This window comes from Amia ocellicauda, chromosome 6 (assembly GCF_036373705.1).
Source record: "Amia ocellicauda isolate fAmiCal2 chromosome 6, fAmiCal2.hap1, whole genome shotgun sequence".
In the NCBI taxonomy this organism is placed as follows: Eukaryota; Metazoa; Chordata; class Actinopteri; order Amiiformes; family Amiidae; genus Amia; species Amia ocellicauda.
The window spans coordinates 18,635,888-18,663,675 of record NC_089855.1 but is presented as its reverse complement, the minus strand read 5'-3'; the positions used below and the strand labels follow the sequence as shown (position 1 = coordinate 18,663,675).

Here is a 27,788-nt window from a genome sequence, read left to right as displayed (position 1 = left end):
TTTTTATTAACACTAAAAGTAATTTCAAACATATTAATTGGAAGCGTGAACAATGCACAACATGTTTTTGGGTCATTTAGCACAAACAGGATGAAGAAAGTCATTTTGGGGGAGAATTGTAGCAGTGTAGGGTGGACTTCAAGAGGCCTGTGTCACAAAGGTATGATCTAAATCTGCAAGAGAAATCAGAAGGAAAAAAATGACAATGTACATTTCTAAGTACAACAACAATTAGTACAATTAGTGCAATTAGTACTGTACATATATAAAGGTTTATTAAAACACACAGTAGCAAAGACAGTCTTTTGTATTGTGACTGTTATTTTCAAATCTTAAATATCTTTTGGGCTTTCCCTGTATATCACTTGCACTTGACACTATTACTATTATTATTATATTTATGTAATGGATCAGGCTGAAACCAGACTGTTGACGAAGTGCCCAGCTGCTCTAGAGAGATATAAACATTTTTTTTAGCAATTCATTTCTGGTGAATTAGAAAATACCTCCCCCTTATGAGACACAGTGTAACAAATGAAGGTGCTGAGATATCTCCACGTATGTACTCTGCCTTAAACAGAGCGATCTGCACTGAGCTGCTGTACCTAGTTTGTGAGGCCGTATGATTCCTCGTCTGGAGGAGGGGGTGGTTGAGACGAGTCGCACTCTTGCTCCTGTCTTGCCCTGGGGAAAGTCTTTTGTGCTGCTTTCAAACAACTGTTCAGTGAGAACTGGTAAGAGTTCAATTAAGGAAGTTGTCCTTCATGTATTTGAAAATTAAATATTTACCTGTGGAAATACACACTTCTTACATATGTGCAATACAACATTCACATAGGGTTTCTAAGGTTCAAGTCCAGTGTTGTAAGCAGTCCTGAGTAGAAGAAAGATATATAGATTGTGTTCAGTGTACATAACGTTATTATTATTTAATTTTCTGGGACTCAAGGATATTTGCAGTAACAGGCAGATAGAGAATCTCCATCTCTGTCTGGATGGGAATGTGGTGGGCAATGTGACCTGCTCCTTCAGTCTCCTCCAGCCCAATGGCCATGGCATACAGCTCTATGAGTAGGTCTGTCTTCATCCCAGCAGCCACCTGAAGTATCCAGTTAATAATGAATATTACTGACAAACACACTGGATTCACAGTCAATTAATAATCCTATAGCTAATGGCACTGATTTTTCAAACCTTCATTTAAAAAAATAAAAAAGATACTCAGTAGTTTTAGCACTTTAGATTGCAAAGAATGCAAATAAATTAAAATTAAGAAACAAATACAGAGGAAAAGAAGGAAAACGTACTGGTCCAGGGGTGTATATAACTCTTAGGCCTGTGGAGGGTGGTGGCTGGATCACACTGAATCTATTGAAGCAGAGGAAAAAAATACAACTGTGAGGAGCAAACACGATGTGGATTTCTGTGGTGAGTTTCAAGCCACATCATTTGGAGATTAAACATTTTAAACATTCTGAGATTCTTGTAAGCAAGGTTTATTTTTGTTTTGTGCTTCACCTAGAACATCAGAAAGTTTACAAACGAGAGGAGGCCATTCGAACCATCGTACCCAGTCTCTAACAACGGGGTAAAACGTAAAATGTATATTATGGCTGAGGATATCCTGAAAAACATATTAGGGCTGACAAATACAATTAAAAAAAATACTTGCATCTTCTGACAAAATCATATTTTCCTTTGAGTTTAAAATGAAATTCACCGCAACACAGCAAGATTGAAGGATTATCATGAACTAAAATACAAAAGTCTGCAAAGTAAAAAGCCACAATGAAACACTTAATTTATACTAATTTGACTTCAAATGCAGATGAATCCTGAGCCTGGTTAAATCTGTGGGTATTATTAACCTGTAAAAGGTTTAGGGCCGTTACGCTCTCTAGACACCACTGGGAACACATTCGGATTTGCACCTGCACGAGTCAATCCCGACATTCTTCAGCGCCACAGTGACGGAGTAGGTGTAGCCTTCTCTCAGAACCCCAAACTGCACATCTGCGGGGAACAGCTCGAAGCCCCGGGGAGCGCACTGCAGGACCCCGTGAGCTTGAGGGCCAGCCACCGACACAGTGTTCACCTTCCTCCTCACCGGGTCCTCCACTGCAATGAACTGGGACACAGCCGCGCACAGGAGAGAGTGGATTACATGTGATAACTAGAGAGAGCTGGGCTAACTCCCTTCACCGTGTCTCATGGCATACCTTATGATTAGGAAGTCCTCCAGGCTTGCAGCTGAGGATGGCAGAAGGGATTCTGACCTTCTCCTTACGAGGAGCCCCAGTCACATCCAGCAGCATACTGTGAGATAGGGGGGCAGCACTCTTCACTGTATACACATCCTTTGGTCTTGATCCTGGAAAGAAAAATCACATTCATTACAGTGTTTTAATGCTGTGTGCTATTTATTATTGTATGATTTTATAACTAAGCATAACAATGTTTGGATAGAAATTGCTAATAAATTAATGATAATAATTATATATAATGTTCCTTTAATTTTTCATTTACATATATTGTGTGCATAGCAAATCAAATTGCCCTGTATATTGCCTGGTAATTTGGTATCCAATCGTCAAGGGATAACTGCATTTAAGGGAGGCCCACATCTCTAGTTTCCTAGTTTGGCCATCGTCAAACTCACTGGCATGGGAAAGCCTTTCAGTTCCCTCTTTAGGGATGGAGTGAGGCGGAACTGAAGACACGTGAGGCCGATTTCCTGAATTCTTTGTTGTACCACCTGTTGAAGAAGAATTAATATAATGGGGGGAAAAATCAACTTGTCTTAATAACAGCAATTAAATGATACAGACCTGAGTTACAAAAACAGAGGAATAAAAATAGTTGGAAAAAAAAAGAAAAAATACACTTTCTATCTGACTATAAAAATTACTTCATCCCTGTTTGAATTGCTTGGTTCTGTCATGTCTCAAAGCAATTCACATTGAATATGGACAGACATCCTGATCCATTTTCTGAGCCTCAATGAGTGACTTTTTTCATGCAATACACATTGCTTACTTGATGCAGGAGAAGCATAGGGAACTGCTGCTGCCTGTGGGGTTGGGTTCACTGGTCTTCCTTGTGTAGTCATGTCACTCCCTGTTGCATGACTTGGAGTTGGGTTCAAGGGTCTGTGCCCTTCATAAGTCACAAAAGAAATATCATGACTTCTCATTCAGTAACTGAAGACCACTTGAGTAACTAAGACATCCAATTCTTGCATTTAATTAAGATGTTGGAACATTCTGGATGTAGATCAGCTGAAAAAATAATGAAGTGAGTAAAGCATTACCGGTCAGTTCTGAGGGAGCTTGATGGATTTTACTCCCAGGCTGTGTTGTCTCTCTTTTTGGGAATGGTGGGAGCTCTCTGGACAGGAATGTCATATCTAGATCCTTACAGGAGAAACAGAAGATAATTCCTTTCAAAACAGTTATTTAAATAAAAATGTAATTTAAGGTTTTAGAAAAAAAAGTCTTCATTATGAATTATTAATACATTCATGTACAAATGTATATTAACAAAATTATGAATATATTCTAAGTATTATTAGTTAAATGAAACACCCTTTAGACAACACTACAATAAAATACTAATAATTAAACAAATATATAAAACAATTAAATAGCATCTACAATCTTACTTGGGTGAGCAAGAATGCTTTGCCAAATTCAGAGTTAAAATACGCTGGTATTGTTCGGTTCTTCAGAGCCTCTTTGCATCTCTGTTCTTCGAGCCTCTCCTGTCTGCATTTTCAAGACAAGACCTTAAATTCCAGACAATACAGAATATGTGCCCCACACCTGTTTCGAAGCTATAAACTACATTTAAAAATATTACATATAACATGCCACTGAACTCCAAAACACATTTCTTTTCTTACTACAGTACATTGGGTAAATGCCAGAAAATCCATGCAACTAGTTTTGTTTTGTACACATGTTGCAACACAATGATAACTTCAGTGACACTTCCTCTCTGCCATGGCTGTCCTCCTGGCTGCTGTACCTGCACTGCTCTAGTCTGCCTGCCCACTGAGATACCTGCTCAACTCCAGTCCGGCTGCATGTATGAAGATAGAGGGTAAAGAGATTCATTCAGGCTGGGTTATTTAACAATATAAACCTTTTCTTTGAATGACAGATGATATAGTTCTCAGGTTTATGCATTATTACATATTTATGTTACAATGTGAGTTTCTGTACATTGGCTGCAGGTCATTTTGATCCATCCATTGGTATTGTTATTATAAACAAAAAAACAATGCTTCAGTAGAAAAGAGTGAGCAGAGATTTATTTAAGTGCTCTCTCACAGGTCTAATGGTATCATTTAGAACTGTTCTCTCTGTGAACTCTGGAGAATTATATGGTACGTTAGTGCTCCCACTGAGTACATTAACCATTAAAAAAATAAAAACACCTACCTGTCCCTTTCCATGTCCTCCTCTGTACGCTGTGATCGCACAGGTTCTGGGGGGGTTTTGGGAGGAGTAGTAATGGCTTGCGTATATAAGGAGGCAATATCCACTGCATTAAAGAAACATATTTTAGATTAAGTTAAAAAAGAGCGAACTATATACAGTATGTCATATATTTAATTTAACTATTTAGATATGATTGCTATTGTTATTGTTTTTATTTTGGATTAATTGAAGAGTTTTACATAAGTTTAGATGAAGCAAAACACCCATTACATTAATACACTGTGGCTGTAGGACCTGAATTCAACAACTTTAACAACTGGACACATTTAGAATTGTAGTGCAAGCAGTATTTGCATAATGTATTTAGATACCATACATATATAAACAATGTCAATTGTAATACTCACCATGTTTCTCTCTCTTCTCCTCAGGGTCTGTTGAATCTTCAGGGAAAGACTGAAAAGTTCATGGTGAATAATTTATTGACTTTTATGAAAAGATTCTGTCCTATATTTTGTTATTCCAAACTTCCAGGAATTGGAAAGAATGATACTCTGATATTACATAATAACATCACATACCTTTAATACTTTAATGATAAATTCTCTGCAGAGAATGCTCACCGCTTCACTTCCTTAATGTCCTATATTTCTGGAATTTCTTAATTGATATCAAACTGTATCTGGATGGCTTAGACACAGTTAAAATCAGTGAAGACATGTCAGATTTACAGATGCACTCCCATTACCTCAAGCTCAACCAATCTACTCTCTTTCTCCTCCCTCTCTTATGATATCAGGTCTCTATTTCCACTGATTCTATCTTTCCCTCCCTTCTCCGCCAAAGCAGCTTGGTGTTAGGCATGATTCTTCCCTCTCCTGCTCTCAACACATTTAATCATTTGTATATAGTCACACAAATTTATGAAATTGACAAAAATACAGTGATATTCAGACTGATATCACACACAGATCAGTGTCTATCGTTTGTACTGTACGTCTCTCACCAGGACGAGTTTGAGCAAATCTGCAGCGTGAACTCTCTCCTCCTGGGTCCTGGGATCCTTCAGTAGCAGCTGATCTGCTATGTGCTCCTTTGTCAGGATGTGGTCCATGTACTCCTTTAACAGACATGCAAATGCTGTCACTGGCATTGTCCATGATTTAAGAAGCTAATATACATGTAACGTAAAGGATCATTTAACAATATATGTGTTAGAGAACTATGAATGGCCACTTAGTCAATGCATACAGCTCACCTTTAAGGACATCTGCATCTTCCTCCGTAGATCACTGCTTATGGGTGCATACTGGATTAGCTGGCGAACCTCCAGCACCTCAGGACACTTTAATACAGGCATGGGCTGAGCCGACACAGGGCGCTCGGTCAGGTAAAGACCCTTCCCCAGGGTGCTGCCGAAAGGAGGCCCGGGAACCTTCTTCTGGAATAGAGGATGGTAGGAACAGTCCACAACACAGGTCCATACACCACCATTGTTCTCCCAAACTGCCACATCAGATGTTTGCAATCCCTGAATTCCCTGAAGACACCCAGGCTAGTGTATAGAAAACCCCAATCAGAAACTGTATTTGTTAATTTATGTAGGTGTACAGTGTATCTGAACACATAAGCTATCTGCTTTGATAGAAACTTGTTTAATTTCTTACCTCTGTTGAAGGAAATGTGTCCCATCTCCTAGACTGAAGGTTTGGAGGAATTATATTGTCTCTTTCTTTCTGGTTCAGCCAGCGAGACCACACATCCTGTTTGCAGGGCCGGAGAATTGTAATTCCATGGATGCCTGAAGATAGAAAGTCTTATGATGAAATATATTTTGACCGAATAATGTGATTCTCATACCCAATGATATTAAACGATGCCCACCAAGAAAATATGATTAGTTTTGTATATGATATTTAGATTTGCTCAAAGACAGAGATTAGCTCCCCAACCTAAGATTTCCGGCATTGGTTCCTTGAGCACTGCTGTAGCTGGGTCAGAGTAGGCCTCTGACAGGATGGCTTCCACATCTGTGCAGTGCAGCAGTTCAGTACCAGAACCATCTGCATGGACCATGAAATACCTGGAACCCATGGTGCACTTTTCTAATCTATATGAAATACAGACAGGGACAATCGTAATATCAATTTTACTGTAGGGATTTAATTCTGCTGACAAAAAACTAAAATGAGAAATATATAACAATATTATGAACAAAATCAGTATATTGACTTGCAAAATCCTACCTTGGTGAGTTTTCTTTAGAAGCCACGTGTTGAAACTGCCTGGGTTCTGAACTCTCTTTCTCCTTGTCTCCTTGCTTTTCTTCCTCTGTGTTGTCTTCAGTGTTGGAGATGACAGCTGAGGTTGTTCCATCCACTGTTACCTACAAATACGCATATCACCAGAGTAACATTCAAATCAACAGCATGGCACTGTCTCATACTCTCAAATGAACTATACAGATACTTTTGATCTCATAGGGTGTCAAATATGATATGAAATTAATCAGAAGAGGTGTATTAAGACTTTTTATTAATTAAATAATTTTTTAATTAAATTAAAAAATAGACAGATCAAAGACTTTACTCGGCTCTCCAATGTATCTAATTATGTACCTGAAAGAGGTTTCCCTCTGGGTCCATCACCTCACAGATAATATCCGAGGTGTGTCGCATAATGTAGCTTCCAGGCTGCAGTTCTATGTTAGTACCGACAGGGGCCAGTGTTACATCACGGCACAGTGTGGAGCTGTACACTGCACAGCCCTCCAGGTCAAAGTGGAGGCACCCCACACTTGATGGAATGACCTGAATCAAGACCCAGTACTTAGTATCACACACATGCACTTCTTTCCCATTCTTTCTGCAGTTAGTATTACTGCATATAGGTATACAAAAAAAGGACAATATCATATCTCTTCAAAAGGAAAAATATTGACTACCGAAGAAATCACCAAGGAATTGATTCTTCATGTTTCAATAATGAAGCTGGTATCAAACTGACAGCTTATGCTCATGTTAGGCATTATAAGAGATATTATTAACTATAGTTATTCCACCACTGAGACTGTTCATTGATTTATTGATGCTCTTAAGCTATTTTCAATGTTTCACCTGGTATGATCCTTGAGGACTAGCTGTTACTGTAGTCCCATCTCCAAAAATAGCAGTCACTGTGTTGTCTTCTTGGTTTATTATCATAGTGGCGAATCCCAAGCACTCTACCCAAATGATTTTTTCTTTTTTGGTGATGGTAATAGGACTTTCTCCTGGGAAAACATATGAAGATTTATTTGTCTATATAAGTCTGGTCACATGCAGACAGCTATTCATCTATAACTCTACTTTCTTTCCTGCAATTTTGCATGCATAGTAAAAGTTGAAATGACTATTTTAGTAGTTATTGAAAGCATGGTATATCATATTCTTGACTTTTCGAATACATAAGGAGTCCAATTATTTTCTAAACATCTTGAAAGCAATTGAATTGACATATTATCCAGTTTGGTGGCTTTTGTAAATAATACAGTTTCAAAGAGAGTTTGAAAGACAACCTCAACTTGGAGTACAGTTTAATGAAAAAGTCTTGCAATGTCAATTTCACACAGAGATAGTATCCAAAGAACTGTCATGGTCTTCTGAAGTGCTCATGAATACTGTGCCCTGTGCGGTTTTCACTTGCCTGTCTCTTGGTGGTCTCCAGACAAAGGGATTTCAACATCTTGGTACAAGGTGGTTATTCTGGTGCCATCTGCATGGTCCACAATGACAGTGCCATCTTTCTCCAGCACAGTGAGTACTTTATCTTCTCTGGTTATCATAACCTGTGATACATCAGGGCCACACAATAACAATGCTCATACTATCAGGTTTCATGCACAGTGCTAAAACCATACCCATATGTGTTTTCTTATTTCATGAATGAACCCAACTCAGCTGACATGGCAACTACTGCAACAAGCACATATTCAGACCATATGCAAACAGTCTTCTTGGATCTTTCTTTAGTGTGACAGTGTACAGTTTTTAATGACAGGAATATTTCATAATGTAATTTTTAAGACACCGCACAGGGGATTGCTGTGAGCGGGTGATATACTTACTGATCCATTGATGGGGTCTGTGGCTTTGTAAACCAAAGCATGTTTAGTGTCAACCTTTTTTTCTCCTTTTGTTGCCACCCTGAGCCCAGATGGTGTTGTGGTGACCCAGGTTCCCACTTGGGCTTCAGGAATGCACTCCACTTCAGCCTTGAGATCCAAGACACTGGGCTCAGCCTCCTCTGCCTTGACTACAACCGCACTTGCCTTCTGATTGAGCTTCCCTACACAACCATAATTGGGCATCAGTTATGTAAAAGTATAAAACAGCAATAAGAGACGTAAAAGCCCAGAGTAATCATAATATGGCCTGGTTATGCATAATGACAGGGTGAAATTATTTCCAAATGGCAAATATTCGATCTCAGTAAATTAAAAAATAAAACACAGATACATAAACCAAGTTGTGCAGTATTGGCATATTCTAGGTTTCCCTCCCATCTAAAAAAGGACCCCATGTCACTTGATGTGGGATACCATAAAAAAACAAAAAACAACACACAAACTGATAAATAAACAGGGCATTGAGATGAAAGGTAAGGCATGTGTGGTTACAGCGGAACTGTGATTTGTGTACCATAATTAAATATGTCATCTGGAGACCAAATATAAGAACAAAAATCATATTCCATAATTTAATTCCAATGAGTAGAGACGTGTGACTGAGCACAGGCAATAAGCAGCTACATTTCTCTTTCCCGACCTAGGAAAGTAAATATATAAAGTGGCACTCTCAAATAATTTAAAACACCCATTAGCCTTTTGAAGACTTGATATTGAATAAATAACGTACTGCAATGTAAGAAGGTAATTAAACCATAATTAGCAATACAGTAATAAATCACATGGTCTTGAGCACACATATATTGATTGACTTTACTAGCTTTGCTTAGCATCTAGTTACTCAAATTTACCTTTCTTTTCTGTGGGTTCTTTCCCTTCAGGTTTCTTTTCTATCACTTCCTTTTTAACAGGAGCCTCTTGTTCAACTTGAGGAGGAGCAGGCGGGGGCTTACAGATTGGCCCTGAATCAAGTGAATCAAGTCGTTTGCTAACAGTGCCGTCAGCAAAAAGCACCTGAGAAAAATAATCAATACATTTGTATGGAAACTATTTTTATAAACCATCAACATTAAGCAATTTATTATTATTATTATTATTATTATTAATAATAATAATAATAATAATAATAATAATAATATGATATAGTAATTCTTAGACATGTGGTACCTCACTGGATCCATCTCTCATGTATTTGATCACAGTTCCTTGGCTGGTAATCACTCTGGACACTTCACCCACCAGCGAGAGCTCTTTCCTTTTGGCGTTTGAGAGGCTGCTGTGAGTCACGGGATATCTCTGTCTCACTAGCATCCTGTGAGAGTCCTGAAAGGAGTCTCCTGTGAAATCTGAATACAGAACAATAATAATAATGATGATAATAATACAAAAATATTTGCTCAAGTTATAAGTATGGATAAGAGACCATTTTTTGGTTTGGAGGACTGGAGCAAGTAAAAGAAATGCCTAGGCTATACTATCATACATGAAACCATTACATATGTATATAATTGTCATTTATAAAAATATCAGTAATAGTATTAAGTAATAAGTACAATAAAACATTTTTGATTTCAGTGTTCAGTGTAACCCCTATGGAAGAGCTTTGACTGTGGGGAACTGAAGTGAAATTGAGAGCAGCACAGGGAGGCTGAAGAATTTACCTGCTGAGCTTTCACTGAGGAACTTCACTACCAGTCCACTGGGTGCTGATACATTCAGAGACTGGAAGGGAGGGGGACCTGGAGATCTATCTTCTATATGAGCTGCTGTGGAAGGGGCATTCTTGTCCACCTTTACCAAAAAATAAATGAAGAAAACATTTTACAAATATCTGCAGCAAAGTAACATATACTATTCCCTATAATTGACTGCAGATCATGCATTTATCTCTGCATATTTAAATAAACTGTCAATTAACTGCATATATCAAAAGATAGCTAGAGATCAGGAGCACCATTGACTAAATAACAAACATCATGATAGATTTGTATTATTTCCTATACTGGGTTTATTCTAACCTGTATGTCCTCTTGCTTGGAGGGGTCCTCTACCACAAGGGGAGATGAAGTAGCCACTCTGGCTCGAGAGCTTTTGGGTGAACGGGGGGACTTGGCATGGGGGGATTTGGGCTTTTTTCTCGGGGTAGTGGGAGAAATGGGGGCGGAGGGTGTAGGAGAAGGTGTGGAAGCAGGAGGAATGTTCAGTACCAAAGCCAAATTGGGGTCTTTCTCATCTACAACAAAAGGGTACAATAATAATAATAAAAGTAAATACAGTACTATGACAAAGTAAATACCGTATTGTGTGTTAGGAAAAAAGACTACAAATAAACATAATTATAACTGACCAAAAAACATTGCAGTCCTGTTCAGGACTCTGCACCAGGTGTCCACTGGGTTATGCTCTGGCTCACTGGGAGACACCACCTGCTACTTGAGCTACTTCCTCACCAACTACCCCGTCCCAGACCACTCAAAAATGTTGGGGATTGATATTGCTAATTAATTATTACCTCTGCCTTTGCCAGAGGGGCCGTAGTTGCTGAGAGAGAGATGCATTCCATTGTCCAATACAGCAGAAAATGATCCAAATTTGCTAATTCCTTTCCTCTTTTTCCTAATTTCTGCAGAAAACAAACAAAAAAATACCATTTATATATATATAACCCTTACACAGTCTGACAAGAACATTATTTGATGCTATATGAAAAAACTAACATCAACATTCATTTCCTTCCAGTTAAAAAAATCTCCTTTTCCGAAAGTAAGCTTTTAAAATTCACAGGTATGGGAAAGAACAATTAAATACATTATTCTGTCACTTTGGAAAAATAGTTGAAGTTCGATAAAGCACTGGAAGAAAATCTTTGAAAACATTCCAATACCATAAGGCAATAAAAACCAAGTTAACCATAAAATATAACTTTTATACAGCTACAAAATTCCAAATGGAAATTGATTAACCTTCTTTTTCACCACAGACAACTTCATTTTTGACTGTATATTCTTCATCCTCCAGTTCTTTCACAGGGTCAGTGATATGGACGAAAAAGTGATGTTTGTCTTTCAACACTCGCACTTGAATTAGAGATGAGCCTGTAAAAAGAACATAAACTTACATTTCAAGTAAAGGATCAGTTACTATTTCATCTATTATATGTAACTGTAACACAATACAATTAAAACACAAATCAAACCATACCTTCTATTATTATAATGAGAACCAGTATTCACGGTAAATGAACTGATTTTCATTTCTTAAAGATGATGAAATGGAAAACATGTGACTTAAATTCCACATTTTGTATTTTAGATCTCATAAAACTGCTGCAGTCTGATACATTTCCACATAACAGATGCTTGAGTAGTCTGTAATACTATAGACTTGGACTGCTTCTCATCCTCAATATAACCAGGAAGAACAACAATGCATAACCCTAATGTTTATCCACAAAAACTATGCATTGGGTGCAATTATACAGTGTGGTAAATTACTTATACGCTTACTCTGTTTAAAATGTGAATTTAGGATGGACGTACTGAAGATAAATTAAACTGGCATCCAGAGCTGAATAAATATTGAATTTACCTTGGACAAAATGTGTGCTTTGCACTGTGATCTGCCCTCCATCAGAGGGAAAGAAAGACTGAATCTGCCCAGAAACCTGGATCAGGTCATCGCCCATAGTGTAGCCCGTGAACTAGAAAGACAAGACACTGCACTAGTAATAAATGTGCTGAAATTCCATCCAGGCATTGATTTAAAATGATATTTTCAGATGTTTATGTCTGTGGCACATATAATCTCAACATGAATAAACAACAATTCAAATGAAGAAAAAATGTATTTGCTGTCTCATTGAAGTTCCAACTCATCAGCTCTAAGAAACTATAAAAAGTGACATATTTCTCAATGAAAGCATACATATTACACACTTATTTCAGTATCATTATTACATATTTTAAGTAATAAACATAATTCATATTAATATTTAAGTATATTCAACATTTTCATGAACAATGGCCTGTCCTCTCCTTGACCTAAAGGAGGGTACTTACTCTGCATTTGTTTTCAGGTGGCACTGAAGCTGCTGCCATCTGAACTTTAGCTGCAGGAGGTTCAGGGGTTGTGATGGGTTCCTCTTTCATTCTACCCGGGGGGGATTTCTTGGCAGAAGACAGGGCTCTTTTGCTGTCAGCGGAAACTGACCGGTCTCCTTTCTTCTTTACCCCCTTTTCTTTCTTTGCCTTCTTTGCGGCTTCCTCTTCCTTCAGTTTCTCCTGCTCTTCCCTCCAGGCCTTACAGGGAAACCAGCATTAAGTCTCAGAAATCATCTTTCGTAAGATTCGTTTTGGGGGTCTCTACTGAAGTCGGATTTGAAAGGTTTTATGGACGTATTTCCAAGACACTTTCAACATCAATATGAATTGAGTGTGTTAGAACACTTAAGATTGTATATTCTTGTGTAGTTTTTTTGCAGTCTGAAGCTTGGGTTTGGATGAATTAATCTTCTTAAATGATTGGTAAGATCCTTTCTACATCCAAAATACAAGACTGTTTACTTATTTATAAGTCATCTTGAAATAAGTTTGTTATTTGGCCAGCCAAGCAAAAATACAATAACAAAATAAAGGTTTTTACGAAATTGAAGAGTTCACTATATGTTTTATTAAAGCACACATAAATCATTGAGTTTGCTCTTCAGATCCACTAGGATGACTCTTCTCTGACCTTAGCAAAACACTTTAATTCCTTAATTCCTGCTTTATTTTATGACTCACCTTCAGTGACCCTTCACGCACAAATGGGTCCCGTGCTGACTGAGGTTCAGAAACACTTTCAGTTTTGCTTGGTGATCTGCTGGGTGATCCTTTATCAAGTGCATAAAAAAGTTAGTTCTAGAATACCAAAATCTTGACACTTGCTCTTAAGGGACTGCTGCAGTTTGGAATCAAAACAGCTGTGAAAAAATATTTTTCTTTGTATTTATTTCTTACTTCCAGTTTTTTTCGGGGAAGGAGATTTCCTCTTCTTCTTTGGGGTGACAGGCCTAGGCCCTTCTGAAGGATCAGAGGAGGAGCACTGTGACATCTTCAGATTCTCTGCCTCTTTCTCCCGGAGAGAAGCTTGCCATTTCACCTCTTCATCTCGTACCCAGTCCGAAATAGAATCAGAAACATGCTCCAGGTAGTTTCTATTGGAAAGTATGCCTTTTTCAATTGTGTAGTCAAATTGCATAGTAAGAAACAAACAAATAAAAAACAGTGCTTGACTATAATGAAAGTAATTTAAAAACGTATTTGTCAGACAATAACTGCTTTGTAAATGCTAATGCACACAATACCTATTAGCTAAAGAAACAAAACTTATGCTACAAAATATATAGATATTCCTTAGTATATGCTATGGATGCTGATAGACTTTTTTTTTATTTTTTACTTTGTGCAATCTTACCTGAAACATTACCATATATTTCCTGTTTTACCTGAAGCCAACGTTGGAATGGAGAGCCATATCCCATTTTTCCTGGCTCTGTCGCTGGCTGTTCATAGGGTTGTGAAACACCAGGAAAAGGGAGTTATCCTGAGTGCGACGGTACATATCGGTGCATTGATATGTTTGGTAACAATTGTGGAGGATCTAAAAATATTATACGACAAAATAATTATATTATTTGTATATTGTATAAATGTATATTAATTGTATATATCAAAACTACCAATATAAAAAAAAAAAAAGATTTGGTCTTGTTACCTGTAAAAACACATTTTGTTCATAATGCTCTGCAAAATACCAGTCACTCATAGACCGAAGTTGAGTTTTTTGGAGTTCCTCAGTATTGATTTTGATGGATTGGCACATTTCTTCCCATTCCTATTTTGAACAAATAAAACAGAGTATTATGAATTAACAATATCAATGTTATGCAATCAAATTATGAGAATAGCAAATAAAGATTTCTAAAATCCAGTTCTCAATATCAATATTGTACAGAAGACTGTGAGTTAGAAAAATTCTGTCCATAAAATATTCTGTATAAATAAACCTAGCAAATTAATGTCATACACTTAAACAGATAATCAATCTATCACATTAGATCTGCAAGTGATTGGACACAGATTGCATTTCTTCCGGCACAGCCAGACTTCCACATTGAAGGGTATTTTGCGCATTGTTCTGCCAAATATGAAGTAACTGCTGAATATCTATGTTTAATTGTGACCAAATAAAATATGTTCACCATATATGACAAAATAATAACATTTGGAGAATAAAAGCAGAACTAAATAAAATAACATACCTGTTTTCTTAGTAAAGGTTCGACTCCGTTGTTGTTGTGCACTTGAAAAACAAAAATGTACATATGGTCTTTTTTTAAGGACTAGAAGTATTTCCCTTTAATGTGTTGTGATTTAAAGTCAAATTTACTTCCATGCAATCTGAATAGTCCGAGATGCTTTTCACTCCCTCCCTATCCTTCAGAGACATTTCAGTTCAAAAAGGTTACATTGACCTGAAAATTACGGGCTTAATTCCACATTTGTGAATCACACGCATATGTATAGTACTTTTTATGAACCTTGCTGAAACCGCAAACCATAGTTAATGAAACGTTACTGACCGCTTTACTGAATCCAGGATTTTATTTCCCTTTAAATATATTTTTTCTGATTACTTCGGGGTGCACAAAAGGGAACATATGGATATAATTGGTGACTATTGTCCTTTTTGAGGAATAGGCTGATAAGATATCAAATCACTAACATACTGCAAGAATACGAACCATGCACTTTCAGGGACAAATAAATCTAATATGACTATTGAACTAAAATACACCTCTTAAATTAAGAAATTAATAGCTTATACTATGAATCCTATATACACTTTGCAGACTGGAACAAAACAATATACTACATTCATATTAATCTTGTCTGTATGTTTAGCTAAACAGTCTTCATGCAATGGTTGAACATACAGATATTCACATGAACCGAGCAGACATTACCGGAGCTGTTAGAGTCAGAATACCGTCTGCGTCCCTCTCTCTGTGAGCTATGCACTGGGTCTGAGCTGCTGTTTCTACTGCTCGCTGCAAGACAAAAGCAAACTGATACATCACACATTCTCTTTTCATGAAAATGATAATTAAAATTGATACTAAAGTGATTTTCTTTAATGATGATTAAAAACATGACATTCATAAGAAGGTACTGAACTGTTGAAGAGCAGTACAATAAATGGGAAGGTGGAGCAATTCTTTCATAGATTGAAAAGAGAACTTTACCTCTGCTCTTCTTAACATCATTTGATTTATTCATTTGTTTTGTTGTCAGCTCTTTTGCAAAAAGGACAGGGTCGTCCCAAGGTATGACCCCTGGTTCCTCCAGTGTAGTTTCTGTCAGGAATCCTCTATCATCCACCTCTGTCAGCTTCATACTCTCAAACAAAAACTGGTTGAAGGCTCTTTCAACTTCTGACCAACTCAGAGTTTCTGATATTTAAAAAATAAACACAAATGTTAATGACTTAACTATTAAACTTACAAGAAAACTCTCAAAGCATATAATTACAAAGCATCTGTACAAAACTTCAATTTTGGAATAAATCAAGTGAAAATAACCAAAATATGAGAAAATGTAATTTAATTTTCCATCTTGTAATTTGTCTCTTTTACACCATCATATTTTTTACAAAATTGGTAGCAAATTGTCAGCAAGATCCTCAAGATCAAAAAGCACACACATACGCACTTCATATATTTTATTTTGATTGTGGTTTTATATTTTTTTCCAGTTCGAAGTGGCCATTGCTCTAGTCCTCTGCCTTACCATCTGTGCAGAAGTGAATTAGCTCCTGAATCCGGGCCATGTGCCTCTTGTTTTCGTGCAGAGGCTGTGCGAAATGAAGGACTTGTGATATTGGGATCTTTTGAAGAATTTCCCTTTCAGCTTTCACTGCATCAAAACTTTCATGAACCTGAAAAAGTGAGTACACATGTCCATGAATTAGATTATCTATTGTTTTATTACATCACCAGTCATCAGTTAATTGCTGTAACTTTACTTTAGAAGTCCATATGCATATAAAGTTCAGAGCTGATGTAATGAGAAAAATATTTCGACCTTCTGTTAAGCAACCTTCTTTCCACTGTTTTTTGTTTTTCTTGTCATGTATTATGTCTGTTTTTTTATTTTTTAAAGGGGAATTTGCAGTAAATTGTCAAAGAAAAGTCACAAATCAAATGTATGTTGGGTTGCAATTGAATCCCATTTTGAGGGATCTATATGTTTTATGATATGATAGAAATATTATAACAGAAATCAATCAATCTACCAATCAAATTTAATTTCTAGTATAGTAAATTAAATTTGCAAACAGAATAAAATGTTAGGGTGGAAGATTATAGAATGAATGCCGAATAAAACCTAATTATAATCTCCATAAATGCTTCTTTTTACTGTAGACGTTTGTAAGAATTTAAACAAAAGAAAATTAAGCATTACTTTTCTCAATTGAAATAAAATATTTCCCAAGTTCCATGTTTCTCTAGTAGAATTGTGATTTAAAAACAGGTTATCAAAACAAATACAAAAATAATAAAACAGAGAATAAACCTGAGTTGTCTTAGATAAACAAATAAACAAATACATCACTCAATTGTCCTGTAGGAAGCAATCAGTTTTCATTCACTTCTTTAAATCCCTGCTGAAAAACAGGTACAACACAGCACCTGGTACAGAGAGAGGCCACAGACAAAAAACAAAACACTTACGGATATCTGGCGTAACCTCAGTGCTATTTCATCGTGATAGTTCAGAAGCAAGGGAAACTTGCATTCTTTTTTCTCATAGTTTTGTTCTTGAACATTGAAATCTTCCAATAATTTCTGTAAAAAAAACTGCAGTTTTAAAAATTATCTTAAAATATGTTAACATTAAAATTCAGGATTGAAGAATATTTGTGATTCTAATGATAGAATTAGAGGAAATCTTTAAATATTATTTTATTTTAGAAGTTTTAAAGCATTTTACGTATGTTTTCTGGAAAACTGTAGAGTTCAGACAGTTGAAAGAAATGGGTCATCAAGAGAACATTTCAGATTCTACAGTCATTCTTTTTTTTAAATGCCTAATTTAGAAAGAGTGTCCGTGTTTGCGCCCATTGGCTCAAATGGACCTGCTATGGAAGTGCCTCTATGGAGAAGTGTGCTCTGAAACATACGGTTTGAAGCCAAACACAAATTTAGCCTGAGAATTATAGTTTTTATCTTGTGCTGCTAAATATTGTGTGCCAGAATACAACGCTGGATAAGAACACAGACTTTGGGCCAATGTAATGCTTAATATTATATTATATTTTATGCTCTGGAAAGAAATCTAAAGCAGCAATCTAAATACAGACCGTATTGCAGCTGATTGTAATTGCAAACCCGTACTTTATATAAAAAATAAAAAAATAAATGCTGCCAGGCTGATTATGGGTCTGTAACATCGTGGTACCTTTTTTTCCTGTTCTGAGATTGACAGACTCAGCACTGCAGATACCATGTAATCTGTAAGACTTTGGTCCAATCCATCAGCACATGTTTGTGGAGCTATTTCAGATAAAGGAGGGATATCTTCTTCTGTTGCAACAATCTGAATTTAGACAATAAAATCTAATTATTTTGAAATAATAATAATAATTGTTATTATACAATTGAACTACTTAAAAATTTTAGGTGTGAAGGGAAAAGTTGTATTGTATACATAAAATAGCCTCTATTTTTTAAGTTTAGCAGGGGGTATTATCATCATTAAAACAGCATGTCTCTAAGCCATGAAGACAACAACTCATCACATATTTATGCTTTTTTTATGTTTGGCACAATAATATTGTGATAATTCTTATAATCCTTTGGATAATTTACTCAATCAACCATACAGTACTGAAATGCAAAAACTGGCAATAGTTAGTAGAGTCTTAACTAATAATTGCTAATAATGGCAATGCATGATGAACTGCATGCAATTTTATACAGAGATTTTACAGAGCAGGACCTGATCACAAGTTCAAAGGAAACACGTCAGCTCAGATTCACAGAAGAACAAACCTGTTCAAGCATGCAGTGTAGGATTAAAGGCACAGACACAGTCTCTGGAGGAATCAGGCCCAGCAAAACATTGTAATAGCGCATGTCCACTTCAGTGGTAAGGGCAGGGGCATCTGGGATATGTTCTGGGATATATACTGATGAATAAATAGTAATACTATTATTTTAAACAATATTTTGTCAGCAGTTTCATGCAAAGAAATGCACAGCTTTTTGTTTGACTTTATTTTTTTTCCATCAAAGAATGCATCTAATGCTCTCAATTATGTAAAAGGCTGTAGGAAAAGTCTTATGTTTTTAAAAGTTTATTGATGTAGTATTGTTTCATTTATTCATTAGCTGTAGTACCTTGTAGAGGCTGCTGTGTATCCTCTGTTAATGGCTTCTTTTTCGAGGTTGGAGTATGTGCTATTGAAGCAATAGTCTGAATCTGAAACAGGAAAGAAAATTATTCCAACCCATGATATTAAAAAGCTCAGACTGAACAATGTGCAATTCATAACTCTATTTTTTTAAAGCAATTTTTTAAAGCAAATTGCCATTTAAATGGAAATGTGTGTGTGTGTATATATATATATATATATATATATATATATATATATATATATATATACACACACACAGATATATGACAGATATATAAATATATAGATATATAAACATATATATATAATAGAAAATAATACATTTTATGTTTTAAAAATGGTTTGTGTCCCAATAACCTTCATAATATACCACCAAGTTAATTTCTACATATAATTAAATGGTAGAAAAGTAATGAAAACAATTAATCAACATGTACCTCATCAGTGAAAACTTCTCCTTTAGACACAGCTGGGACATTGATCAGCTTCATATTATTGAGATAGTTGAGATGTTGTCTCCTCCAGTCAAGGCAGTCATAAATCAGACATGCAACATCTTCAAACAGTATGGTCCCCAACTCCAGCTGATGCACAAATTAGAACTGATGATTATTTTTGTGGTTGGGTTTTGTTTTTTACAATTGACAACACAACCTACATTTCTTAAACTAAGAAAAACATCACTTGAAATTAGGGCAGCCAATGCAATAGTATTAGTTGAAAAAGCATTCACAGCTTGCCCCCATTTTGTTGTTGCCTCTGCAAGCAACTACTACATTTGGTAACAGACTTAATTGGGGAAATGAGCTTAGAAAGACAGAGAAACATGGTGTAATTAATATCATTCCAACATTAGCCCTTGAAATACATACATTTGTGTCATATACACTTTAAAATAAAGTTACAGATAAAGAAGCAGTGTCACAAACCGTCACATCTTTGTTGCTCTTGTCCTGAGGTAAGATGGCTTCCTTCACCATGTAATGAAGTCTGGCAACGTCATACAGCTTTGATCCTGACTTGGCATTGTTCAAAACTGGCTCCAGATATTTCCAGAACATCTCCAAATCCTTCTTTTTCTTCAGGGTCTGAATATCACTCACTATAGGGGGACATTGCTAAGTAAATAAACTGATCTGGAGAAGTACACATGCATATAAATAAACAGATAACAGACATATGCAAACAAATTAGTTAACTTCCTTAAGCCAACTAAATATGTTTAAAAAATATAACTTTTCCAAGATAAAGCATACATATTTAAATCCTGTTTCAATGTAATAATATAACATACCAGTAGTAGTGTTGGCAAAATAAAAAATAAATAAATAAATGCTTGTTAAAGATTGCTTTCTTCGTTTTACTTTGACTAGGACTATACATTACAAGTTCAAATATTGGTTATAATGTTCTTGGCCCAATGACCAACGCACACGCTGACTTGCCCTCGGTCAGAGCTGTGTTGGTCGGCTCCGGTGGTGTCGCTGGGGTGTCATAGCTCTCCAAGGTGATTTTAATGACATTCGAGACGTGAATCCCCAGCTCATGCAGGATGGCCAGTAGTTGAGGCTGGTGGAAACCAACGACTAACACGTAGTGATCTACACCGTCATCCGGTTCATCATCTATACATAACAGAGAGTCACTTCAGAAGCCATGCAGCACGAAGGACAAGGTGACATCTTCATTCAAAGCTGTTCTACAGTGTATTATTTATTGGATTCTCTCTATTAATATCTTGACTTTCAGTATCTATCTACAAACGTGTAACTTGGCAATGACGCCTAAATACTATACTTAGGAATAGTAGCATTTATTATACTTGCCAAGGAGCTGAATACTTTATTAGAAGTGCTGCTTTAGGTCTTGGGGGTAAAATGTTAGATACATTGTTATGATATTGCTCTGGCGACTCAGACGTGGCACATCAGTTTCTGTGCTTGTGTAAAATGAAATAATACTGCTAAAATACTAATATATGAACATGACCAATACCGATATATTTGCTGGTTTCATCTTCCTCCCCTCTTCGTTTGAGCTTAGTTTCCTTCATTGGAGGAGGGGGCTCGGTGACTTTTTTAGCTTTGTCGCCTTTGGAAGGGGTTTTATTTCCAGCTTTCTCCTTCACGGGAGGCCCTCCTGCCTTGACCTTAGCTTTGTCCTCTGCAGCCTAAAGCAAAGAGTGTTGATAATATGAGTATCGTAGGGCTTTCAAAACCAGTGGTGTTTAACCAAAATTCTGAGGTTGTTTCAAAGTATGACAGCTATGTCATACTGGTAGACATGGTGATGGTATCTCCTCGTAAAGACATATGGGAAAAGCAGGAAAAGTACATTGGAAACCGTTGATGCTATTTTAAGAGAAAAACGAGATTCCGAAGGTATTCAATTAAACCGTCTTTAAAGATTTAAATTACTGCACTGTCGATTTAAAATGAAGAAAACCATTGTGCATTGTGAGTTATAGTCCAAAAGTGATTTTATTAATTTGTAAGAATCTACAGATTTTTATTGTTTTTCCCCTCAACGGAAATAATGTATCGGGATAGTGTTGATTTCTTCCCTTTCTTCGGTCGCCACTGGACATTTCTCAGGAGTGCTGTAACACAGAAAAGACAAATGCCTGGCCAAGAGTCAAACAGTGAGTTGACGTGTAAGCTGACATGCAAAACCAAGACCACCTACTATCCCATTTATTGTATATTTCAGCTAGCCAGAGTGAGGAAAAGAAGAAAAAAAAGGATTCAGCTAGGTTTTATTAAACTATAACACCTTCATACACTTCAGATGCTGACCTATTCAACAGCTGTACTTCCAAACCCCAAAATGGGAGCAGAATCCCTAAACTGTTCCCCTTAGTGTTTTCAAAGAGGTGATCGCAAGAGCTCAGTACTTGGGTATTGTTCTGGTATTTTAATTTAGACTGATATTGTAAGTCACTAATGGGGTATTGTATTATACAATAATCCTCTAAAATAGTTTATTCATTACTATATTACTGTGGTATGAATTTGTAGTGTAATTTGTAGAGTAACTTTCTTTTGCTTTTAAATTCTGATTTGCTTTCAACATCAATCATTTAAAAATATACAGATTAAAGTAATGTTAATTACATATTAAGTAAATATCTGTTACTTAATTTTATTTAAAAATTAAACTGCGCAACACTGATACGATCCCTTACTTTCTGCTCTGCTGTCCTTCTTTGCAGGTCATTATGTTTGTCCACCAGCAGCAGGAACTTCAAGAGTTTTCCAGTGAGGTGAATGGGCAACTCCTCTCCAGTATCCAGAATGGATTTTGCAGATTCTGTCACCTTTGGGCATAGAAAGCAAAATGTTACATCCAGTGCCTACAACAGTTTTCTTTCATTTTAATTTTTCTCCAAATGTAACAAAACAACAACAAAAACAACTAGACAACATACATAATAACTGTTTTATCTAACATTTAAATTCCAGATTGATGGTTTCCAGGTTTAAAGGCACATGTATTAAATTTAACAACTTCTAAACACAGGCTTATAGTATATGGTAGACAGAAACTGCATCACTTATTTCTTAGGGTCTATAAATTTATAGATTTATCCTCAGAAATATTCTATAACTATATATAAGGGAAAAAAATGGAAAATATGCATTAAAATTAGTTTTTGGGGAAGCTAATTGTGCACATATGATAACCAAATGATTAAACAAACTATACATCAGCAGATTTTTAAATTAACATAAATTCTAATTTACTCTGGGCAGAAAAAAATGGAAAATTGGAACACATTTTATAATTTGTTTCTCAGTGCGGTCAGACTTAATTTTTCAGTACCCACAAATCATGCACAATTCCACAGTAATTATTGTCTTCTTGTCTGTGAGTGTGTGTGGGGATACATTAATCCATGGGAAATGTATACTTTCAATGAAGAAATTAAAAAAAATAAAGACAAATTTGAAATGGCAAAATCTGAAATGGTTTTGCCTACATGTTAGATCATAGACAATCCTATGGTTAAAAGGCGCGGCATCATAGTCAAAAGCACAGAATAGTACACACACATCCTTTGGTCTCATAGAAGAAATGTAATTTATACAAAATCAGCCTGGCAGGAAAACACAGATACAGCTTTTATTAAAAAAAAATGAAAATACAGTTATTCCCTCTAATGAATTTCAGCAATAAAAACAATCATAATTTAAAAACCGAAAAACTCAAAATGTCCAGATGAGACATAATTACATGATCAACTCAAATACTTACTACAAATACTGGTAATCAATGTATTTATTTTATTTGTCTTGTCAGTAGTTTGGGTGTAGTCATTCAAATTCACTTTCTCAAAATATTTCATGCTCCAGGCACTGATGCCAATTAGATGCACAGAGCATTAAAAGGAAAAGGATTTAAACTCTGCCGGTTAATGACAGCAGATCGTTTGTCAATAATTACTTAAAATAATACAAAAGCATATGCTCTGTCATAAATAGTGCACTCCAGTAATCACACTAAGGACAATAAATTGAACTGTGATTTGCAAATTGGTGAAACGGTCAGAATTTTTACTTGGGGCCGGATTAAATCAAAACTTTGACCCACCCGCTAATAGCAAACTACAAACCTGTTCGTCATAGTGGTTACATTTATGATTAGAAGAAAGTGTCATCTTACTGAAAATGAAGCCGTAACTGCTTACAATTCTGTAATTTTCAATGAGTGGGTGGGTCAAAGTTTTGATTTCATCCGGCCCTTGGTCTAGTCCTAACGTATGTTTGTATTGCTCTGTATATGTTCTTTCTATCTCTGCAGTCACAACAACCATGTGTCACTCTGTAGCCCGTGCCTTGCTTCTTTAATTGAACTGAAGTAATCCCATTAATGAAGCCTTCCATCTTTACAATAACAACCACAGAAATTACACATAAAGGTACTACCCCTTTAATTCAAATAAATATCGACATAATATACAGTTCCATACATTTTTATTTTTCTGCCTTATAGAAGAAAGCCATTTTGTCAGAAACAGACAAATACTTTAGCATTTAGGCAAAAATCTTACACATTTAAATCTACAGTTTGCGCAGGAAAGAGATGAGCAGTGTTTTGGTACACAAGCAGGCCTATACACTTTCACAGCAAGTATTTCTTAAACCATTCATTAAGTACATATGCATGAAATAGAGCCCATGAAATATGCAGCTGTCTGAATGCGAATATCTTGACTTTTTTACGACTGTATTTTACAGCTTGTTGGCACTAGATTTTACAGCCACTCACTGACACCTGGCATGTTTCCCCTCGAGAACAGTTACTTGCCCATTACTGTGAAAACTCATTATAAAGTTATTTAATTCTTCTAGTCTCTTGTACTGAACAGTGCAATTCCCAGTTTTGGAATTCATCCCTTGACTCTTTCATGCTCTGTAATTAATTTTGGTGTAATATTTTCCCTATTTTTTAAATTAAAATTTTTACCAAGAATGGAATATCTATAACAGTATTAAACATTAGGTGTGAATAAAATATTTTTTACATGCTTTTTTTTTTTTTCTTTCAGCAATCTGTTTTAGCGGCATATGAATTTCTTTTGAATGACAGCCTACATTTCAGGATAAAAGAAACATTGCCAGGACAAAGACTGCTATAAAAGCATGGCTAACAAGTATGTTACCTTTTGACTGTTAAATAGTAATTTAAATATAATCTCATAAAGTTAAAACTACAATTCATAAGTAATAAACATGTAAAAAATGTAAACAATATATGCTATAAATACAACAACAATAATACATTTATTTTGCAGATCCACTTACAGCTGCCACAACTATACACTCCATAAAACTTATTATAATTAGAGCAACATAAAACAAACAAGTCCAATTAACTAATCTTAATTTATATCTTAATGAATGTATTGTTTTTCTAGACATGTATTTTCCCAGTGTATGTTTGCTCATGCATTGAAGAACGTGCACTCCCAACAGTAAAAGTATATGCTGCATTAATCCAGTGCATTAAATGTGTTAGGAATTCCACGTTTAGTTGTATAATTTATATTATTTTATTTCAATTGAAACTGACAAGTTACATTTTTTAAATAAATAAAAAAACACTGGTTATGTGGCTCCGCTTTCCGATACAGAATTCTCAGGCGCATATATGGCTGTGGGTGGGGGCTACTACTGCGTGGACACAATCAAAAATGGCATCAATTCTATGGCAGCTAAAACAAAAAATTGTTGATTCTATTAAAATCTATGTAATCTATTGTAATTTTGATAAAGAAAAACATTGTACTGCAACATTATTGTGCTGTAATTATATGTAAACATTAGCATTGTTTATAGCTTAATTAATTCAATAAAACAGATCACACATAAAAAAGCATATATGTATTTTACATGTATTCCTAATGAAGATGTTATATATCTCTTCTTATAGCTGTTGGATATTCGCGGCAACCCTTATAGATCCATAGAAAAAACTTAAGTGGAACCAGAATCAAACAACCGTAAAATCCATTGCATTTTTTAACAAAGGATTTCAGCCTGCAACTTCCCATACCAGTTTCTCTAAAATGTGTTTTTACTATTTCCTTTGATGTTGGCAGATTTATTGTGGAATTGAAATCACAAACAACTTGAGGAAAGGATTGACTTTGGACTTTCAAACTTTAAGTATATCATATATTATAGCAAGTATATTTTCTCTTCCCCCTTTTTGTCTTTATTACTTGTGTTTGTATTGCTTTCTGTTGACTGGGGTCTAAAACTTAAATTTGACTTCCAGAATATAATTCCTTGTGAATAATAACTATGTATACACAGTCATTATATCTTATATTCGTCCTTAATTATGTGTTTACTGACCAAACACATTTATAATTATTAACAGTTTCATAAGAGTAAGAGAGCTATAACCCCAGTGAAACACACCCATTCATATATTTATTTTGAAATGGATAATAAACTTTTGCTAAACCAAACAGAGGATATATTATTTTAATGTGAATTCAGTAAGATTTCCACGTGGCACAATACTTTTAAATTAACTTACACAATTGTATTTATTTTTAAAATTAATTTATCATCACTAAAGTGCACAAGAATGAAACAAATCAAACTTGTTTAAAACTTGTAAATCTTGAAGTTGAAAAGAGTTTATTAAGAATAGCGGGTTCTTATAGATGCCTTTGAAAATTAAACTGTCTCTTGACCTCCTCTGTGCTCTTCAGACAGTTAATCTAAAATCCACATACTTCAATCCTAAACGTAGACTAATGTTGGTACTAGTCTCAATCACAAAGACCTTCCAAAACGATGACCATGAACCATGAAATAATGCTTTCACTGCGCCACCTAGCTGTGCTGTGTCAGCTCTAATTTAATATGCTGCTTGACAATCAGGATAGAAAATAAGTTACCTCATAAAACATGGGGACATCCTTTGTTTTCTTTGACTTTGATACTCCAAATTCATTGATCTGTAAATAATTTTGAACAAAATATTTTTAGAACCATATATATGCATTTATCTCTATTTCTGTCTGTGTGTTTTCAATATCTAACAGTTACACAGTACATTGAATGTATGTTATCTATACATTTTAAGACTTGTGCATTATTAATATGAGCCAAATTATTGAAAATTAATATGATTTGTCTGAATCGAACATATCAGTATTATGTAAATAAAATGAGAGCATGAAAGAAAAAACAGCAATGGTAAAAAAAAAAAAAAAGCAATGAATGACACCTGGGGGTAACCAAATACTCAAAAGTTTCTGTAAACCACACATTACATGAATATTGTTGTATAGAAACAGAGTTAGATACCTTTTGCAACATGTCCTCCCATGTGACCACATGAAACAACTTCCTCAAAGGTTGTTGCACAGCCACAGTGAGGGCCTTGATGTGCTCCTCATCCTCCAGCCTCCCAGGAACAATGAAAGACACATCTGCCTTCCAATTATCCTGCCACACAAATAAAGTGACTGTCTGTGAGAAGTTGCATCTTAAGAAAATAGTCCCATTATGACAGTGCTACACCAAAGAAGCACAAGGTGGCAGCATTACCCTAAACAAACAATAATAATACATCCTGTGCAACTTGTCCTGTGCAAATCCAGCACCTAAAATCTTCTGCTTTGTTGTTGTTATTATTATTGTCAAATATATTGAACATCTTCCAATAATCCAATTATTGTAACGTTTGTTTTTCTTCTTCTTCAATAGTATGTTTCTCTATTCTGACCCAAGCTCCTACTCCCCTCAAATTAAGACACGTGATTGCTTCACTATGTTCATACCTTGCTGTTGCACTGCGATCATGGCGATTGTCTATATATTGTAATTAAACACTGTTATTAACTAGAACAAGCACGCTGGGCAGCAGCATTCATACAGTCTTGAAGTGAAATAACGTGTGGCTAATTGCTAGGCAGCTGTGGACTGTAACTGTGTAAACTGGTGCATCTTACCTCTTCCAAACGAGCCGCAACCAGGCCAGGTTCCCAGGTTTTACCCCCACCTGTCACAGCGCCTGCGGACAAAGTGCCACTTTTCACTCTTTTAGGCATTTTCCCTCCGATATTAACGTATTTATATTACGTTCATCATTGAGATAACGCATATATTTTGAAAGTTGTGTTTATTGTAATTGTACACGTATCTGTTACATCAAAGCGATTGAAATCCCGTGTCGCGCGGACTGTTACACTTTCTGCAGAG

At 35.7% G+C, this 27,788-nt stretch overlaps 1 protein-coding gene across 1 annotated transcript; it reads right to left on the bottom strand.

Moving 5' to 3' along the window:
- Nucleotides 1-10: 10 nt before the first annotated feature.
- Nucleotides 11-27,788, bottom strand: spag17 (sperm associated antigen 17). Its single transcript, XM_066707600.1, has 49 exons — nt 27,539-27,788; nt 26,892-27,032; nt 26,480-26,539; nt 22,250-22,381; nt 21,061-21,235; nt 20,499-20,690; nt 19,995-20,167; nt 19,503-19,649; nt 19,049-19,130; nt 18,701-18,837; nt 18,108-18,245; nt 17,381-17,494; nt 16,437-16,584; nt 15,893-16,099; nt 15,614-15,697; nt 14,909-14,949; nt 14,362-14,481; nt 14,093-14,247; nt 13,605-13,801; nt 13,389-13,477; nt 12,666-12,905; nt 12,196-12,307; nt 11,571-11,702; nt 11,120-11,230; nt 10,626-10,840; nt 10,269-10,398; nt 9,775-9,953; nt 9,459-9,621; nt 8,548-8,768; nt 8,163-8,268; nt 7,559-7,686; nt 7,061-7,252; nt 6,689-6,828; nt 6,395-6,552; nt 6,110-6,243; nt 5,701-5,883; nt 5,449-5,562; nt 4,850-4,898; nt 4,443-4,545; nt 3,662-3,764; nt 3,311-3,413; nt 3,037-3,156; nt 2,660-2,755; nt 2,220-2,371; nt 1,932-2,128; nt 1,308-1,368; nt 955-1,099; nt 606-734; nt 11-173 (listed from the first exon to the last, which is right to left on the bottom strand). Exons 1-49 carry the CDS (start codon nt 27,635-27,637, stop codon nt 139-141), a joined length of 6,582 nt encoding a protein of 2,193 aa, XP_066563697.1. The 5' UTR covers nt 27,638-27,788; the 3' UTR covers nt 11-138.

Coding starts and splice junctions, on each gene's coding strand:
- spag17 (XM_066707600.1), bottom strand. CDS start 27,637: ATGCCTAAAAGAGTGAAAAGTGGCACTTTGTCCGCAGGCGCTGTGACA. Junction 18,838..19,048: donor TACACAGCAGCCTCTACAAG/GTACTACAGCTA, acceptor TTTATTCATCAG/TATATATCCCAGAACATATC. Junction 7,687..8,162: donor AACCACCTTGTACCAAGATG/TTGAAATCCCTT, acceptor CCATCACCAAAA/AAGAAAAAATCATTTGGGTA.